Below are 13323 nucleotides of genomic sequence, written 5' to 3'. Positions count from 1 at the left end.
CGTAAACACATTTAAACTGAGCCACAGACAGGGCCCGTGAACCCGTCTGCGGCACCAGCTGCGCTCCATAGGATCGCTAATCCCCAAGTAGTGGGGATGGAGCTGCCCGTCAGCAAGCGACGGTGAGAGATGGGCCCCGGCTGCCTCTCCCCGCCACAGAGCTAATCGGTCAGCTTTTATGAGAGCTAAAGCAGAGGAGCTGGGGGACAGGGTACGTCCAGAGCTGGGGAGCACCCGTCTCCATCTCCTGGGGGCTCCTGCTCGCTTGGTGATAGTTGTGGCTCCCCGCTGGGCTCGAGCGCTAGCCCCATGGCACGGCGGCATCGTGGGCCTGCCAGGGGTCCATGGCTCCCACGGGGGGGGGCACAAGCATCCGTGTGAGCGCTCGCGATGGCACTAGGAGCCCGCTGGCCCAGGTGCACGGACTCGGCATGTAGCTCTGGGAATGCGCCCATGCACGAGCACGCCCGGTAGCGTGGGGAGCTGAACATGTAGGCGTGAACCTTCACAACCGCCCAGAACCACTCGTGCGCGCGTGCAGCAGCAGCAGATGCCCTGACGAAGGGCCCCGTGGCTGGTCAGTTGCTGCCAGGACCAAGGACACATCCAAGGAGATGCTGGCCTGGCTCAGCGTGAGCCTCCAGGCTCCCGCGCAGAGAGGTTTAATCCTTAGCCCTGCCGCTAGCCGGGGGAGGTTTGCTGTCAGTCCAGCAGGCGGCCCCAAAGACCCAGGGTTCTCTCCCGCTTTCACACTCGTGGTCTGCCTGTGTGTGCTTCAGTGTAGTCGGTATGTGCAAATGCAGCCTGGGCAAGTGTGCACAAGCGGGCACCAGTGCAGGGTGCAGCTGTCTCATAGGCTCACGTGCATCCCGAGCGGAGCCAAGGACCTTTCCCGGACCTTGGTGGCCCTTCGGTGCAGAGGATGGTCCTTTCCTGCCAGCCTGCACCTGCCAGCCAGCGCGGGGTGAGCCGGTCTGTGAGAGTCGGCCCCGGGACAGGGGCGGGCAGGTCTCCTGACGATGCTCTTGGCTTGGCCTTGATCCTTCCCCCTATTCCCAGTCAGCCCCGGTCCCTCGGGTGGGTCCAGACAGGCCCTGTGCACCCAACCCTGGAGGGAGGGCAGGTGTTCGGCCCAGTGCAAAGCAAGGGCAGCTGCTGTCACGTGCCTGCTGACCTTTAAATGTCACTTGGCTGCCGTGAGCTGCATGGAAAGGTTGGGGGCGCCGGCTCCTGGCAGGTCACGTGGCACATCAAGGCTGCTCGGAGGGGGGAGAGACAATCCGGGGAGGGAGACCGGAGCCAAGCTGCTGAGCCCCACAAGGCTCCGAGATCGGCGGGCAGCGCTGCAAACCTGCCGCTCTGGGCCGCTCGAAGGCTGCACGCTCCGCCCCCTGGATCTGCGTGCCAGTGGCGAGGCCGGGCGGCGTGACCCAAAGCCTGGGGCGCTGGGCTAGGAGGCGGGAAGCCTGGCTTCGAAACCCACCCCCCTCGCTGAGAGTCCCAGGGTGCGTCGCTTCCCTGCTCCGCGCCTTGGTTTCCCCATCTGTGCAAGGCTGGCAGCGATACTGACCCACCATTGGCCGATGCCTCGAACCTCAGCGGCGTCTCCTTGGACTCTGCTGTGGCACCGGACCCTGACCCTTTGGGGGTGGAGGTCCCCCCAGCCCTGCAGGGGTACAACCAATGGACTGAACCAGGGAGCATCAGGAGGAGAGGCAGGGGGGATGGGGAGCTGCATAGGTGGCTGGAGCCGGGCCCGCAGAGGGGGTCCTGGGGAGAGCAGGCGGGCTCTGTCTGGGCTCCTCTGGATTGGCAGGTGTCACGGAGTGTGGGGGAGTCCAGGCCCTGCACCCCTCTTCCTGGGACTCACTGAGACTCTCAGCCAGCCAGTAAAACAGAAGGTTTATTGGACAACAGGAACACAGTCCACAACAGAGCTTGTGGGTACACCCAGGACCCCTCAGTCAAGTCCTTCTGGGCGAGCAGGGAGCTTAGACCCCAGCCCTGGGGTTCCCTGTGTTCCTCCACCCAGCCTCAAACTGAAACTAAACCCACCCAGCAGGTTCCCTGCTGCAGCCTCCGTCCACATTCCTGGGCAGAGGTGTTACCTCCCTTCCCCTCCTGGCTCAGGTGACAGGCTCTCAGGTCTCCCATCCCCAGGGCACATTCCCAGGTCAACACTCCCCCCTCCCTGCTGCGTCACATCGTCACAGCAGGCAGAGGGTGGGAGCGTGGGTCTTGGGGGGCAGGGGTGTTGGGACTGAAAGGACAGGAATGCCGGGGGTGGTGCTAATTAGCCGAAGACACCCTGGGACACAAGGGGACATTTGTCTCGTTTGGTTGAAATGAAGCTGAAATGATTGATTAATGGGTTTAATAATCTGTAGAATATTTGATTAAAGTCATTATGGGCTGGCGCGGCCGTGTCCCAGTCTCTGGCAGTCCCTCTCGCTTGTCTGTCTGTCTGGTCCCTGCCCTGCCTGCATCAGGGCCCTAACATGCATCTCTTGCTCCCCCTCGCAGCCGACGGCAAGTGGGGCCCATGGAACCACTGGAGCTTGTGCTCCAAGACGTGCGACACGGGCTGGCAGAGACGTTTCCGGATGTGCCAGGGCACGGGCATGCAAGGTTACCCATGCGAGGGCTCTGGAGAGGAGGTCAAGACGTGCAATGAGAAGAAGTGCCCAGGTACTTGGTGGAGAGTCTGCCGACCCCTGCTCAGCCTCCAGCCCAGCACGCGGGCTCCCCCTGCCTCGGGACCCAAGGACTCTGCCTCTCTCTGACCAGCTGGTGTGATGCCTTCCGTCCAGCCAGCTCCTCCTCCTCCTGTCCTGCCCTGACACCCAGCCAGCCCGTCCGTCTGTCCTTCCACCTGCCTGCGCTCCCTGTAGCCATCTGTCCTTCTACCTACCCACCTTCTGTCCATCCTTCCACCCGCCCTCTGTCCCTCCATCTGTCTGTCTGGCCTTCCACCCGCACGCTGTCCCTCCATGCGTCTGTCCGTCCTTCCACCCACCCGCTATCTCTCCACCTGTCCATCTGTCCTTCCACCCACCCATCGTCTCTGCATCCGTCCTTCCAGCCGCCCGCTGTCCGTCCAGCTCCCTCTCTCAAGCCTGTCCTCCCTCCACCCCACCAGCTGACCGGCCACATACCTGCTAGTCCTGCCCAGCAGGCACCCCCCTTCCTCCCGCACCAGTCTAGTGGCCCATCCATGCAGAGCAGCCGTCCGGGGGCCCATCTCACCCTCGCATTCCCTTGGCAGCCTACCATGAAATGTGCAAGGACGAGTACGTCATGCTGATGACCTGGAAGAAGACGGCCGCTGGCGAGATCATCTACAACAAATGCCCACCCAACGCCACCGGTGAGCGGCCGCGGCACCATCTCTGCCCCAGCTCCCACCTGGGCTGAGAGCCGAATGGGGAGGGGGGCCAGGCATGTGGGCTATGGGATTCACTTGCCGGCAGGCTCTTTTCTCTCATGACCCTGCCTGCTCCCCGGGACCCCCTTGCACTCCCCAGAACAAGCTGAGCTAAGGCTGCTGGCCCCTGAGTAATTCTGCTGCCTTCCTAGAAGAGCTGATTCCCCGGCCTGGCTTCCCCATGGCACCTTGTTGGGTGGGGTTTGGGTGGCTGCAGGCTGCTGCTAGGGCTGGGACTTGGGGGAATCTGTGTGCGTTGGCTCTGGGGGGGGGGCTGCGGGCACTGGGGCTGGATCTGGGCCTGGGGGCTGTGGACACTGAGGCTGGAAGGCAGGGGCTGCTGGCACACTGGGGAGCTGTGGGCACTGGGGGGCAGGGGCTGCAGGTGGTTGCTGGGGCTGGAGCTCGGCCTGGAAGGCTGTGGGCACTGGGGTTGAGGGGCAGGGGCTGAGGGCTGGAGCTGAGCCTGGGGCTGTGGGCTCTGGAGCTGGGGGGCAGGGGCTATGGGCAATGGGGCTGCGGGCTGGAGCTGGGCGTGGGGGCTGTGAGCGCTGGGCACTGGGGCTGGGGGGTGGCGTGGGGGCAGGGGCTGGGGGCGCTCGGGCTGCACAGGCTGGGTGCTCCATGCTTCTTTTCCCCTCTTGTCTAGGATCCGCCAGCCGCCGGTGCCTGCTGAATGCCCACGGGGTGGCGTACTGGGGCGTGCCCAGCTTTGCCCGCTGCATCTCCCACGAGTACAGATACCTACATCTCTCAGTAGGTGCACGCTCCGGTGGGCCCACGCACTCTCTCCCCGCTCCTCTCTCACCGGCGCCGTGCCAGGACGGCCTTGGCACTGCTGGCCGCGTTGCTTTGAGCCTCCCTTGTACAGGGACAGAGCGAGCCGCCCAGCCAGCCCCCTCCCCCCCGCTCTGCCCGCTCTGCTGAGCGCCCCCCGTGTGCCCTGTGCCGCCAGCCACCTGACTGCAGGGGCCATTTCCTTGAGGGAGCTCTTGTTTCTTGGCCGGTTGGGGGCTCCCAGGGCTTGCAGTGGGTTCGGGTGCCTGGGCCGTGGTTTGAAGTGGCTGGTCGGGGGGCGGCTTTGATCTGGCGTTCTCCAAAGGTGGGGATTGCTGCAGTCGTTGCTGCAGGAGAAGGTGCCTCATTCCTCCTCCCCGGGATCAGCCTCGTCCCCTTGGTCGAGCCCCCCGGGCCAGCGTCCTTGGCCACGGGGCTCCCGCTGGGCCAATAGGTCCCTGGGCTGGGGCCGCTGATGCGCTGTCGGATCTGTCCTTCCTCCATTGGCTTCCAGTTCTCCCAGCCCTTGAGCCCCACTCCATCCTTGGGAGCCCTGCGCCCCAGCTGTCTCCATCCCCTGTGACCCGACCCTCCTCATCAGTCCCTTCAGCCCCTGGATCGCTGCTGTCTGCCCCCTTCCCTCCCCAGTCCCACAAGCTGCCCAAGGAGCCATTGCAGCTCAAGGCCATGGGGACTGACCCGCGACTCCAGTCTGGCCGCAATCCCGCTGGCTGGGCAGGATGCCGGGCTCGCCAGGCAGACCTCGCAGGCATGCCTGTCGCAATGGGCTCTGATCTCCTGGCCTTGTGTGGCTTTGCCACGCACATTGGACCCGCCCATGCCCGTTTCGTCCTCACTGTATGCCTTGTTAAAGGGAGAGAGGGGAGCCCCTGCAAAGCCAGCCTGCCCCCATGTCCAATCCCTCCCCCTCCCCTTTCCCAGAGAGGGTGCGCTCAGAAACCGGCTGACCCTCGGGATTGGCAGACAAAAGCTCCCCCAGTACAGAGCAGCCAAGCAGCCCCTGACTCCCGCCAGCCAAATTGCTGCTTTGCATGAATATTTCATTGCAATGGAACCTAATTAACGTCCTTGCCCCTGGCTCCCTCCCCCACCCACCCCAGGTTAGAGGTGGGGGCTGATGCTAATTATCCCTCTGTGTTGCCATCTTCCCCATTCTCGCTGTGTGTCCCGTTCCCTGGCAAGGCCAAGCGCTCTGATGCGGTAGATCAAGGAGCTGCCTTGATTAGCGTTATCCCCATTTGACATATGGGGAAACTGAGGCACAGGTTAGGGGTGTGACTCACCCTGAACAGTGACTCAATGGAGAAGCTGGACTAGGACCCAATGTTCCTGATTTCCTTGGCCCCTACTCTAATCCACTGGCCCCACGCCCACCTTTGGGGGGCCACAGGGGCTCAGGGGCTGCGGTGTGGGGCCTGGAGAGGGGTTGGCTTGGGTATGGCACCTTCCTTCCCTGGGCCCTGCAATGGTGGCTCCTGGGATAGGGTGGGACACGGGGAACTTCCCCGGGACGGGCCATGTGTGGGGGGGGTGGGGCATGGGTAACCACCCTGATGGCTCCTGTGGATGTCTGTGCTGTTCCCAGACAGAAATCCTGTCCGGCTGCTGCCTCAGGGTGGGTTGGGAGAGGGACCTGGGGAACCCCCTGCTGCTGGGTAATCTCCCCTCTCCCCCATCTCTGTCCCTCTGCATGGAAAGCTGCGGGAGCACCTGGCCAAGGGGCAGCGCATGCTGGCGGGCGAGGGCATGTCGCAGGTGGTGCGCAGCCTGCTGGAGCTGATGGCCCGCAGGACGTACTACAGCGGGGACCTGCTCTTCTCGGTGGAGATCCTGCGCAACGTCACCGACACCTTCAAGAGGGCCACCTACATCCCCTCCTCCGACGACGTGCAGGTACCGCCCGGCCAGCCCCTGCGAAGAGCCGGGGGCCCGGCCCAGGTCCCACGCGGGAGGCCGGGCCACCGTGGAAAGGCCAACGTGGGCTCTTTGCTGGCTGCCTTTCCCTGCCCTCTGTCTGGCATTGTTGTGGGGGGCTCACCCCTAGTGTCTTGGCATGACCCCTTTTGTGTCTGGCTCTGTGGTTTCTGTGCATTGGGGTGCCCCGTTCCCAGGCTGGCGCTGCCTGGCTGACAAGCAGCAGCCAAAGGTGGCCTGGATCCGAGCTGGCGGGGGGTGTAGATGCTCGGCATCCACCGGGAGGGTGGGGGGAGTTGGTGACCCTCGGCTGGGAGCAACCAAGGAGGGCCAGGAAGAATCCCAGCTGGAGCTGGGGGGTCCCGTCTGGGGGTGTGGGTGACAGGGCTGCCTGGACGTGCAGGTGCGGGTACTCTCAGGGCAGTGGAATTTCGAGGCTCCCGGACGTGCCCAGGGGAAGCCCCCTGTCCCATGCCCCCGTGCGTCGCAGAGCCACCCCCTCACGCCCCCTCTCCTCTCCTCGCTCCCTGCAGCGTTTCTTCCAGGTGGTCAGCTACATGGTGGACTCGGAGAACAGAGACAAGTGGGAGGACGCCCAGCAGGTGAGCCGGCTGCTCAGGGACGGGCGCCAGCCGGCCAGGGAGGCAGGCGCTTGGCTGGCGCAGCACAACTGTGGCTGTGACAGGCTCTCAACAGAGCGGGGGGCGGCATGGTGCCAATGCTGCCAGCCTAGCTTGTGGGGCTGCCCTTCCAGTGCCCTGCCCAGGCTAGAGGGGCGAGGAGGAGCCCCCGTCAGCAGATGGCTTCAGCCCCGTCTACAGGGCACCTGGTCTGGGAGCTTTTCTGGGGCCTCGTCTACGGCTGTGGGAGGTATTGGGCTGGCGGCTGCCTGCGGGGAGGGGTCTCTGGCTTGAGGTGCCCTGGGGAGGTGGGGCAGGCTGAGGGGGAGCTGTGGGCATATCTATGCAGGGGGTCCAGGCTTTGGCGGGGAGGGGAAGCCCATGGGCCGGGGTCTCTGAATAGCTATACGGGGGGGGGGGAGGAGTAGGTTGGCTCTGCCAGTATCAACTTGGTGGCCCCGTGGAATTGGGGGAGCCCAGCTCCCTGCCTGTGGGTGGCTGGAGCCTCCTGGGCGGTCGGAGTGACCGGGGCGCGCTGGAGCTGTGGGGGGCAGTTTCTGGCATGGCTGAGGGGGAGGCGGCTCTGGATGAAAGGGCTGGGGCTGTTGCCTGGGCAGGGAACCCCCTCCCCACAGCACCCCCCCTTCCCTTAAAGCTAAGCATGGCCTGGATCAGCGCTAGCTCCTGTTCTCCTCCCTCCCCCACGCTCTGGGAAGTTGGGGTGTCCCTGCACATGATATGGGGGGGACCCTTTGGATGATTTGGGGGGGATGATTTGGGGGGACCCTTTGGAACCGTCCAGGTCCCATTCCCTGTCAGTGGGGGCAAGTGGCAAGGAGCTACCCTCCCTCCCCGCCATACCTGGGCCCCTGCGGTAGCCTCTCCCCCTCTCTGTGCCCGCAGGTGTCCCCCGGCTCCGTGCACCTCATGAAGGTGGTGGAAGATTTCATCCACCTGGTGGGGGATGCGCTGAAGGCCTTCCAGAGCTCCCTCGTGGTTACCGACAACCTGGGTGAGTGGCCAGGCTGGGGCGGGGCCTGGGGCTGCTTTATTCTGAGGGGGGCATGAGGGGTCCAGGCCAGTGCAGCACTGGGCAGTGCAGCAGCAGAGAGGCTGGGAGCCTGGGGGCATGGAGGTGTCAGGAGGCCCGTGGGCAGGGGCACCGGGGCATCCTGAGCTTGGCCAATGTGCCCAGGCAGGCGGGAGCTGGAAGTGACCCTTTCTCCCTGTCCCCGCCCTGGCAGTGATCAGCATCCAGAGAGAGCCCGTCTCGGCCGTCTCCAGTGACATCAACTTCCCCATGAAGGGGCGCCGGGGCATGAAGGACTGGGCCCGCCACTCGGAGGACAAGCTCTTCATCCCCAAGTCGGTGCTGAGCCTCTCCTCCTCTGGTAAGGCGGGGCCGGGGCCCCCGGGAGGAGAGCAGCAGGGGCTGCTATTTGTGCGTGTCTGTGTGTTTGTTCCCATGTGATTACGAGTGTGTAGGTTTGTGTGTGCACAGGGGTGAGGTCTGTGTTTGCATGCAGGTTTGCAAATGCGTATGTGTGTCTGCAGCCCCATGTTGCAGGTGTCCTTGTTCATGTGTGGGCCCTGGAAGAGAGGCAGGCTGGGTAGCCAAGTGCACCCTGGGACACAGACATGGCTGGACTGGCGTGTGCTGGGGCGGGAGCTGGGGACGGCTGCTAAAAGCCCTTCCCCTTACCAGCACTTCACTGCTGCAGGTCGGCACCGTTAACCCCCTTTTACAGGTGGAGAAAGAGAGGCATGGAGCCGTTCAGCAACGTACCCTAGCAAGTCACAGCAGGGAGGGAGTAGAACCCAGGAGTCCTGGCTTCCATTCCCCCACTGTAACCTCTTCCTCTGGATGGAGCCACCTCCAACTGCCGGAGGGCAGGGGAAGGGGCCTGTCTGCATTCCCAGGCCATGAGGAAGGGTGCACATTGGAAAAGGGGGGCACGTAACGACTTGCAGCCCTTTCCAGGAGGGCCAGCTGGGTCCCTGTCCCCAGGCTGGGGGCATGGGAGGAGCCGGACCCCAGGGACGGGTGCTGACCCCTGTTCACCATGGTTCTGTCCCCTTCCCGTCTCTCTGCAGAAATGGACGAGTCATCGTACTTCGTGATCGGGGCCATCCTGTACCGCACTCTGGGGCTCATCTTACCTCCTCCCAGGTGGGTGGGTGGCTGGGGCGTAGGGACAGTAACCAGGGCTTCCAAATGGGGCAGGGGATGGTGGGGTCCCGAGTCACTCGTTACCTTGAAATGGAGCCATGGGGGGTGAGACAAGGCTGGGCCCTGCAGGGGGGCGACCCACAGCCGTGGGCCCTGATCTGTGACCCCACTGGAATTATTGCTGCATGTCCTGAGAGTGTGTGGGGAGAGGGGCTAGGGGGAAGAATCGAGCCCTGAGCAGATCTAGTTCCTGGATTCAGGATCAAGTGCGGGTAAGGGAGAGGGTGGACCCTATTGGGGCTGGGGGAATCGGCTGGGGGAGGGTACAAGACAGCACAGATGGCGCCATATGTGGGCAGAGGCTTTGGTTCCTAGAGGAGGTGGGTGCTGGAGGTGCGAGGGGGCAGCAGATGAGAGCAGGCACCTGTCTGGGTTTCTGTAACTTAGCATCCCCAGGCAGTGCCTTCCCGCAGTCCATGTCTTAGCCTGCTGCTGTACAAGAGATGCAAGGCGGGGAGCCAGTGCCTCTCAAACAAGGGTTCCTTCAACCTGCCTCTGCTGTCAGTCGCCGAAAACAGGAAGGAGAAAGAGAGAGAAGCAGCAGGTTTGTGTGGGAAGGGGAAAATTCAGGACTGAAATGTGGGGCAGCCGAGAGGGCTGTATGCGTTCATGGGCACGTGCGTGTGTGTATATACACACGCACTTCACCCGTGCACAAACAAAACTGCACCTGTGCACACCCTCCACCCCTACCTACAGAAGAGGTGTGTGTATCCACACACACACACGCACAATCAAGGAGTCGTACATTCATACACAATGCCCAGCTACAAGGAAAACCAAACCCAGTGGTGTATATGCAGCAGCATGGTGAGTGGATTGGGAAACGTGCTTTAGAGGGCTGGGGTCCCGGAGCTTGACCTGTTTAGCCTAACCCCGAGAATGGGAATGGGCGACTCAGTCGCAGTCTGGAGGTACCTCCGCGGGGAGCCGAAATTTGATAATGGGCCCTTCAGTCTAGCAGACAAAGATCCAACAAGGTCCAATGGCTGGAAGCTGAAGTGAGACAAATTCCGGCTGGAAAGCAGTGAGGGTAATTAATGACTTACCCAGGCTGGTGGTGTATTCTCCATCCTTGGCAATTTTTAAATCAAGCTGGGAAGTTTTTCTAAAACGTACGGTCTAGATCAAACAGGAATTAAAGTCAGGGTAGTCCCATGGCCTGGGTTACGGCAGAGGTCAGGTCCCTTCACTACTTACCATTTATACATCCTGTGTGTAAGGAGACGACTTCAATAGCACAGATATCGGTGTGAGGTTTTTTTGTAGGAGTGGGTGGGTGAAATTATGTGGCCTGCGTTGTGCAGGAGGTCAGACTGGATGATCATAATGGTCCCTCCTGACCTAAATATCTATGAGATGCACACTCAGATCATACAACGTGGTGTTGTCTGGACAAAGACAGTCCTGTAACGCTGTGTGCACACACGCTCACACACACACGCATGTGACCAACAGCAGGACGTGCCAGCCCCCAGAGAGCCCTGTCCTGACACCTGTACCGCCCTGCACTGTGTCCTGGCTCCAGCCCGTTCCCTTGTCTCCACAGGAGCCCCTTGGCCGTCACGTCCCGAGTGCTCACCGTGACCGTCCGCCCGCTGACCAAGCCCACGGAGCCCCTGATCTCAGTGGAGCTTTCCCACATGCTCAATGTAAGTGCTGTGCATTCCGAGGGGGGTCTCAGCCGGGAGAGAAATGTTCGCCCGTCGCCCACCCCTGCATGCCCTGCTATTGAGGGCACCCGCTCCACCCACAGCCTTCCCGCTGTCCCAGTCCTGTGTGCCCGCCCCTCCTCTCAGCCGTGCAAGACCCATACCACCGGCTCTGCTCTGCCATCCAGACCCATACCACCGGCTATTCCGGTCCTCAGTGCCCCTCAGTCCCCACCCACAGAGGCTGGCTTGACCTTGGGCGAGTGGGGCGCAGGCCGGAGCTGCTGCCGCTTGCCCTAGCTGGGGCCTGCGGAGGAAGTCTCCATGGCCACGTGTTACCAGTCTGCCTGGCTTCAATGCTGCTGTGACACCAGACGCCGCGGCCCCTGCTGGTGCCCTCCCTTGTGCCACTCTCTAGGGGCCCGTGCTGTGGCGGGCAGGTAGTCATGAGGCTAGCGGGGGCAGCAGGCCCTGCTCAGATCGGAGAGCGCCTCCCGCCCGCCATGGCCGGAGCCAGAGAGGGGCAGGTGAGAGTGGGGGCGGGGAGAGAAGGGGCATCCCTGTCCCAGCCCCGGGTCTCTGCTAACCCAGCTCTGTCTGTCTGCAGGGCACCTCGCACCCACAGTGCGTCACCTGGGACTACTCCAAAGCGTGAGTGCAGCTCTGGGCCTGGCCTGTCTCTCGGGGGGCTCCCTGGATGGCGGCGGGGTCTCGAAGGGTCTCTCCAGCCCCTGGCAGGCCCTTGCACCAGGACCTGAGCCTGGTCCCCTGCAGGGTCAGGAGCTGGTACCCACCTGCCTTTCCTGGGTAGCTGAGGGCTCGGTGCCGGAGGCCGGGCTCTCTGCAGGGCGTTCACTACACACCGTCCTCCCACCGCAGAACGCGGGAGATGGACGCACGTCCGGGTTGGTGAGAGCCAGCCACCTCCCCTCCCTGCAGTGTCAGCCGGGCCGCGCGCAATCGACAGGAAACGGCGGGTGACGTGGAGAGGGCAGGCTCCCCGCTCCCCTGCTGCTGCAAACCTTCCCCGACCCCCCTACGCCACACGCTGCCAGGGCCCCCAGGCGCCCCACAGGCACTGCCCACCCACCTTGGCTGCTGAGCCCCGTACAGAGAGGCAGGTTGACTGGACAGGACCAGGGACTGTGTGAGGGGGGTCGTGGGTGAGCCAGGCGAGCCTGTGGTTTCTTGGCAGGAGGAGAGGAGGATGAGAAGGGGACCCCCACGCTTGGAGGGTTAACGGGGTGTAAATACCTCCGCTGCTCTGGTGCCTTCCCCACTGCAACCTCATTGGCGTTTGGGGATGTCAGGGTTCCCTCCCCACTCTGAACTCTGGGGTACAGATATGGGGACCCACATGAAAGACCCTCTAAGCTTATTTCTACCAGCTTAGGTTAAAAACTTCCCCAAGGCACAAATCCTGTCTTGTCCTTGGATGGGTACTGCCACCACCACCAAGTAAGTTAGACAAAGATTCAGGAAAAGGACCACTTGGAATTCCTGTTTCCCTAAAATATCCCCCCAAACCCCTTCACCCCCTTTCCTGGGGAGGCTTGAAAATAATCTACCAACCAAATACGTAAACCAGGTGAGCACAGACCAGACCCTTGGGTTTTTAGGACACTAAAAACCCCAATCAGATTCTTAAAAAGAGAACATTATTATAAAGAAAAAAAGTAAAAGAAGCACCTTTGCAAAATCAGGATGGAAGGTACCTTTACAAGGTAATCAGATTCAAAACACAGAGGATTCCCCTCTAGGCAAAACTTTAAGGTTACAAAAAACAGTGATAACCCTCCCTCTAGCACAGGGAAAATTCACAAGCTAAAACAAAAGATACTCTAACGCATTTCCTTGCTATTACTTACTATTTCTGTAAGTTTAGATGTATCATTCAGTAGGAGTTAGATTACTTGCTTGGTCTCTCTCTTTGTCTCCGGAGAGAACTCAAAGAAGAACCTTCCCCCACAAATTTGAAAGTATCTTCTCCCCTTATTGGTCCTTTTGGTCAGGTGCCAACCAGGTTATCTGAGCTTCTTCACCCTTTACAAGTAAAGGAGGGATTTTATGCTACCCTTAGCTGTAGGTTTATGACAGGAGGGGACTGGCCATTGGCTGGAGGGAGCCAGTGAGCCAGATGTGGGGGGCCCTGTGTGGTGCTGTCCGCTCCCCCGAGCTGAAACTTCCCCTGTTATCCCGGGCAGAGCCCTGAGCAAAGCTCCCCATCTTGTTATCCTTGGTGCCCGGGTTATTATACAGCAAGGCGAGATCAAACGGGCTCCTCTCCCTGTCCTGGCTGGGCAGTCACGTCCGCATTTAAAGGGCGAGGAGACTGGAACAAGGCCAAGCCCCCTGTGGCCATGGGTTAATTTTGCTAACACCAGTATTGATTAGCACCCGCTTGCAGCCGGAGATTGGTGCCTGCAGCTTGCCAGACGCAGTTTGTTAGCAATGGGCTGGAGCAGAGAGCCAGGGCCGGGCGGCGCTAGGAGGGAGAGCGATAAAGTGGGGCAGATTGCCGTGGCATGGGGGAGACGGGGAGGGGGAGCCAGCGGCCTCCATTGGTCCTGGCCGTGCACTCTGATGGCAGTGCTGCCTGAGCTGGGGGCCAGTGGGGCCGTACCAAGGGGGGGGGAGTTGCTCCTGGCCTTAGCACCTCGTTATTGTCTGTCCCTGAGGGGAGTT

The 13323-nt window shown here is 61.9% G+C and overlaps 1 protein-coding gene across 8 annotated transcripts in view; it reads left to right on the top strand.

Annotated features, from left to right (window-relative positions):
• Positions 1–13323, top strand: part of ADGRB2 (adhesion G protein-coupled receptor B2) — a 101573-nt gene that overhangs the window by 59357 nt on the left and 28893 nt on the right. For all 8 annotated transcript variants that reach the window (XM_073317499.1, XM_073317500.1, XM_073317505.1 and 5 more), the window contains 10 exons: positions 2524–2688; positions 3266–3367; positions 4074–4180; positions 5921–6115; positions 6670–6738; positions 7660–7768; positions 8001–8147; positions 8851–8926; positions 10536–10638; positions 11246–11289. In XM_073317499.1, coding sequence (XP_073173600.1) covers positions 2524–2688; positions 3266–3367; positions 4074–4180; positions 5921–6115; positions 6670–6738; positions 7660–7768; positions 8001–8147; positions 8851–8926; positions 10536–10638; positions 11246–11289 — 1117 coding nt within the window. The remainder of the gene's footprint in view (positions 1–2523; positions 2689–3265; positions 3368–4073; positions 4181–5920; positions 6116–6669; positions 6739–7659; positions 7769–8000; positions 8148–8850; positions 8927–10535; positions 10639–11245; positions 11290–13323) is intronic.

The sequence above is a fragment of the Lepidochelys kempii genome, chromosome 19, assembly GCF_965140265.1.
Source record: "Lepidochelys kempii isolate rLepKem1 chromosome 19, rLepKem1.hap2, whole genome shotgun sequence".
Classification (NCBI taxonomy): Eukaryota; Metazoa; Chordata; order Testudines; family Cheloniidae; genus Lepidochelys; species Lepidochelys kempii.
Note: the sequence above shows the minus strand (reverse complement) of the source record. Positions and strands in the feature narration are given on the sequence as shown.